General features: G+C 39.2%; 1 protein-coding gene across 1 annotated transcript in view; it reads right to left on the bottom strand.

Annotated features, from left to right (window-relative positions):
* Nucleotides 1–823: 823 nt before the first annotated feature.
* LOC123078257 (kinesin-like protein KIN-13A) overlaps nt 824–5,876 on the bottom strand; it is a 15,730-nt gene continuing 10,677 nt past the window's right edge. The window contains exons 7-12 of the mRNA XM_044500691.1: nt 4,412–4,574; nt 3,264–3,599; nt 2,907–3,125; nt 2,201–2,804; nt 2,059–2,124; nt 824–1,478 (exon numbers count right to left, since the gene is read on the bottom strand). Of these exons, the coding sequence (XP_044356626.1) occupies nt 1,296–1,478; nt 2,059–2,124; nt 2,201–2,804; nt 2,907–3,125; nt 3,264–3,599; nt 4,412–4,574 (1,571 nt within the window). The 3' untranslated portion in view covers nt 824–1,295. The remainder of the gene's footprint in view (nt 1,479–2,058; nt 2,125–2,200; nt 2,805–2,906; nt 3,126–3,263; nt 3,600–4,411; nt 4,575–5,876) is intronic.

The following is a 5,876-nucleotide window of genomic DNA, read 5'->3' as shown; positions in this document are numbered from 1 at the left end:
TGTTTTCTGTGAGTAGCGGTAATTCACGCATCGCATGCCTGATAACTTATGTGCCCCATTAACTTTACCGACCAGGGGGGTGATGAAATATCCTCCGTTAACTTTCGTGTGAATAACATGGTAACTCAAATTTCATAGACCTGATAACTTATGTACCCGGTCCTATAAATTTTGTCGGCGAGGGTGGGGGTGGGGGAGTTGTTGAAACATACCACAGTAACTTCTGTGCAAATAACATGATAACTCAAACATGGCGGACCTGATAACTTATGTACCCTGGTCCTGATAACTTGGTCGGCAGAAATAACAAAGGTTCAAATAACGTTGTTTATCTACAAAAGACAACAACTAAAGGTGGCTAAGTTGGCTATTCGGCTCAATAGCTATTGCATTGACTTGGGTTCAAATCCTCTTTCATGCACTTTTATTTTCTTCTCATATTATGCAACGAAAAACCAAAAAAAACCACTAGCGATGAATTATTTCCATCTACAGTTTTTGAGAGAAGGAAAAAATCAGTGGAAGCGAGCGTGGGATGATAACGATCACATAGGCTAGTCGTGCGGATCTGTCGCTAACGACCAGTTGGTCGTTACCACAGTCCAACACAAAAACTTCTGATATTAAGTTACAAGGGAGTAACACTCGACAATTCCTAAATATAAGTCTTTGTAGAGATTCCACTATGAACCACATATGGATGTATATAGATGCATTTTAAGTATAGACTCACTCATTTTGCTTCGTATGTGGTCCATAGTGGAATCACTCCAAAGACTTATATTTAGGAACGGAGGGAGTACTAGCCAGTTGAATGCTAAGCTAAATCCACCGTCCAAACGACGAACCATGTTCCAGATTCTTGCTACTTAAATATTCCTGAAGATCTTACCACAATGTTGCCTTTCTTGATACACACAATACAACAATAGTTTCTATGTTGCCAAGGTACAAGTATAATTTCCTCATCTTCAAACACCAGTTACACTATATTCATACAAAAAGAATGTGGCAAGAATGACAAATCATGCCACCACCGAAAAAAAAAGAATGAAACAACCCTTTGAAGAAAAGAGAAAAAATGAGCAAACTGCAGGGAAAACCTCAAAACCAAGCGCCTGCACAACTCTATTTGTTACTCATTCCCAGGTTCTCATTTTCCCAGGTTTTTAGACTCAGTTCTTCAAGCTCTTATGTGAAATGTGATCACATGGGAGATCAGAATAAAACATACCTCCCGCTCACGGCTCCTTGCAATTCATGACAAGCCAATTGGTTTTAAATTTTCGGTTAAACTATCTTGATGGTTTCTTAAGGCTAAGGATCTCCTCTTCTTTGAGGCGCTGTTGAAACCTTGCTAAGCGTGCCTGGAGACTGACCAAGCCGGACGCCTTCCGTGACAGGAGAAAATTCAGTTGTGCCACATAATTGTCAATAAGGCTACCTGGTTGGTCAACATCTGCTAATAGGTTCATCTCCTGCAACACAACGGCAAGTGTGTTAAGCAATCATGTAGTGCTGAAATAACTGCAAAACTGTGACTAGTGTTAACTGTTAAGCAGTGATCATCTGAAATCAGTAAAAAAAATGTTTGAAGGTACATAATTTGTAACTTCAGTGGTTGCATTACAAGTTGGTGTTTGGTTAAATAAGATTAGATCTATAGTAAGTAATGGTATGAGAAGAGTGTAACAGCGTGTACCAAATGGAACAATTATAGTCGGACGATTTCACAACTGTTGCATAACAAAGAGATGGGAAGTAAGCTGCAAATATTAGGTTTGCTTTTAGCTTTTACAAAATACTTGAACTGTTGCATATCAAGGCGGGTGTCAGGGTGTCCACGCGCGGAGGTTTCTATTAGTGGCGTATATCAGGCAAACAAAGATCTTTTCCAACATGATCATCTCACTTATTAAGATGGCATATTTACACCACAAGCAACGCTATGCTCAACAACAGGGAGTAAGAAGACACATCATGCGCGCAAGATCAGATAGCAAGAATATCACAAAACACAAAGACATTTATGATGTAAATTGAGTAAATGTAGCTTACTTCCCGCACTATTTCCATAGTATTTTCAATTTCCTTTCTGTGAGCTGCTATCAATGCCTCCTCTTCCTAACAAAAATAAACGTTGGTATCAGCTCCACTTCAGTAAAATTAAACAATTTTGACTAAAAAGGTATTATTTTACCTCAAGTATTGCATTTATTTCCTCATCACACGAACTTTCCTTTTCAGATTGTCTCGATGAAACCTGTGATGCCGAAGTAGACGGTGGTCTTTGCTGCTGCTGTTTCAGTTGCTGTTTGTGAACAATCCGATTTACATCTGCCCCATTTTCCTTTTTCACATAGTTGTTCTGCCTTTCAGATTTGTCCTCCCTATTAGCTTTTCTCCGAGGAGGTGAGACTTTTGTAACTTTATCTTCTTCTTGTGAATTAACTGAATTCTGAAGTGACTGTGCTTTACTACTATAACCAGGCAGGTTAGATTTGAAATCAATTCTCTCCCTATCATTCAAACTAGATGTTGAACTAGTTTCTTCCCTTCCTCTATGAGGATAACTTGGAATCATACTAAATGAGTTCCTATCAGGATCCACTGAAGAACTCATGCAGATTTCAACAACTCTCCTTGAAGCATCAATATGTCTGTTCTCTTCAATCTGGTCAACAGTTTCTTCAGCTTCACCTGATAATGGATATGATGTATGGGTAGATTCCTTGCTGGAGGACACAAACTGCCCACTGAACTGCTCTTTTTTTGAGTTGCCACTTTTCGAGAGACTCTTAACCCTGCTTGTTGAGCAGCTATATCGTTAAAACCTGATAACTCAATGTACATCCAAATTATCAAACACAACATGTAAATTTAATGTCATTTAAAGGGAATATCACCTGTCAGCATATCTTAAGGTATTTAGCGTGTGTTCACATGAACCTGAACCCGGTGAGATGCAAGAAATCATTACTGTTCGAGAGTTACCAACAAACGAATCACGAAGCACCTCGGTTAGCTTGCTTCCTCTGAAAGGAATATGTATCTGATCATTATCCAGTGCCCGAATGCATTCCTTGAGAGCCAAAAGGCTCTTGTTTATTTCTGCACCCTCAATTCTGGCACAAGTAGAAAGTTAGAAGGCAGAGGACTGTAGTATGTTGGTATTTATGGAAACATTGCAAGTAAATGGAAAAAGATAAGGCTGGAGCATGACAGAAAGACAGAAGTCAGTATCTATCGGATGAAATAAGTACCTTGTCTGCTTGTCATTATCTGTTGTATCAGCACCACGCTCGCTTCCAGCAAGGTCTATAAATGACAATTTTCCCACAAGCTTTGTATTTTTAGCTTCATTAGCCTCACGATCTCTCTGTCTTCTGGTCTCTGTCACTGGGATATGCTTCTTCACAGCTAATTGCAGAATAGCATGAGATCGTGATGACTCTTCGTTGGCCCCAGTTGATCCTGTGCTTCTCGAGGCATTTCCTCTCTCAATGTATTCTTTGACAATCCGGACATCAGAAACCTCAAATTCCTGTAAGCCAACAATGCAGACCTGTTTCTTTCCATCTTCCCTAATGCAGAGTGGCCTAGAAAAACATAGAAAAAATGCAGCTCAAATTCAACCACAGAACCAAGTAAAAGGTAGAAGAACAAAGTCCCATTAAGCATACAAAAACAAGTCACAAAAGGCAAGTTACTGAAGTGTATGTCAAAAGCAAAGTTTCATTTCAATGCTGAATTTAAACAACTGTAGCTAATCACCGTACTTCCTCCAATCCAAAACGCAAGTCTTTTAGGACACGGCACAATTTTCAAGATGGTAATATCAAGTTTGACATGGCACAAGTTTCTGTGCAAACCTGTTCCCTGTACATTACAAAATTATATTTCATGGTAAATCTAGTAATATCAATATAGAAGATCAAACTTGAAAATATTTCACTTGTAAATTCCTAAAAAGACTTGCGTTTTGGATTGGAGGTAGCATTTAGTAAGAGTCATCACCTGCATTAAGTTCCCCCTAATAAAAAGTGGCAGTATTTCCTATGATCAGCAAAAACCTCGTTCCATTAAGCCCAAAACTACTTGCATGATCATTGTTAACCAGTGGCCAATAGGTAACCATCACTTCAAACATATATGTGTGTATGCCCATGCTTGTATGCAAGAACAGAAGTTTTTCCAGCACTCCTAAGATAGTCTTAGCAATGTGGCAACAGGAACATGGGTGCACATATATACATGCACAGAAAAATGGGCAAATTAAAAGCATTATAGCTGCATACTATCCACAGATAATATACATACAATTAATTTCAACATCACATTGACAACACACAAAGGCAATAAGTTTACTATGCCAAATTAGATAGTATAAAAATGGAGTGCAGCGATCAACCTCCTTTCGCTCAAAAGGTCATAAAGCTTCCCGCCATATATCTCAAAGTAGCTAAGCCACAACTTGAAATTTTGACTCAGGTACACAGGTTGATGCAAAAGATGAACCATATCCTGTGCAGCCCTTAGAGGTAGGGGTTGCATTGTATATGTCTTACCACTACCTGCACATGGAGGATTAGCAATGCTGCAAAGCGAGACTGGCAAATCAAACTAGGAGTAGGTGTACAGGAATGATTCGTAATTCCAAATTCATGAGCCCAGTGCCATCTACAACATAGCATCCAGATCAAAAAGATGAATGAAGGACAGCATCAAGCATATATAGCACCTTCAGATACCATAAAGATAGAAAGTTCAGGCTGTATTAATTTTAAGCACCTTTTTAATAATGCTTCTAAGATCAAGGATCACATATTGAATTATCAAGCTGCCATGTTACAATCAATTTTAAATACTAAACTTTCCGGCTTTATTCCTTCCATGAAGTATGAAATCATGATAAGTGTCTATAGGCCATGTAGAGCCAAACACTTGAGAGTCGGGACGTCCAGAGAATTTTAAGTACAATATAAACAGAATTGTAGGAAGAATCTATGCGGCTAAGACTGGAACAGCTCGAATTTCTAATTACTCTAGGCGGCTAAGACAAAGAAAATACTTTGGTTGGCTTCCCTTATTCATCGGGATCAAGTCCCTTCTTATAGGCGAACTAACTTGGCCATCAAGGCAAAACTAAACTGATTACAATCTGGACTCTTTCTCTCCTAATCTAACCTGCCTACAAGATTTTAACTAACTGAATTCTGACTGAAGAATTCGATCTAATAAGCCTAACTTGGACTTGTTACTCTTGAGGATTGAGCATCGTCTAGACGCTTAGGCGTCTGTTCAAGAACATCCAGAGTGTGGACTGTCGAAGAACTAATCTCTGGCGATTACCTCAAGTTGAGCAGGTTCTAAGTGAAATTAGCTCAAGTAGACTAAGACGAGGACTTTCGTGTTCTCAGAGTTGTGGCTCAGTCTCTCCATCCCAGACATAGAGTTGTGCCAGCAACTTGAACTGGGGTAACACATCGCATTGTCTTATCCGAGCAAACAAACGGGCTCTATTTCTTCGCACTGTGTTACTTTCAGTAATTCCTACGTGTTTCGAAGAACTTCCCATGTTTCCTTTCTTTGTGATTGCGGTGAACACTGTGCTGAGAACTATCTTATTCTGTTGCATGCTAAACGTTTAGCTTTGTCTCTGTTTGTTCATTGTACTGAAGACTATATGTTTATTTGTCAGGCATGTTTACTTGTACTGCTAATTAGTAAGTCTTCTATCTAGCTTGGTATTGACCCTTCCCCGGACCCTACGCAAGTGGGAGCTACATGCACCGGGCTGCCCTTTTTTTCTCTATCTAGCTTGGTATTGTCTTTGACTCAGTCATTTTACCTTATTATTCTTCTGAGTTGAAGAA

Source organism: Triticum aestivum, chromosome 3D (assembly GCF_018294505.1).
Source record: "Triticum aestivum cultivar Chinese Spring chromosome 3D, IWGSC CS RefSeq v2.1, whole genome shotgun sequence".
In the NCBI taxonomy this organism is placed as follows: domain Eukaryota; kingdom Viridiplantae; phylum Streptophyta; class Magnoliopsida; order Poales; family Poaceae; genus Triticum; species Triticum aestivum.
This window is presented reverse-complemented; position numbering and strand designations above follow the sequence as displayed.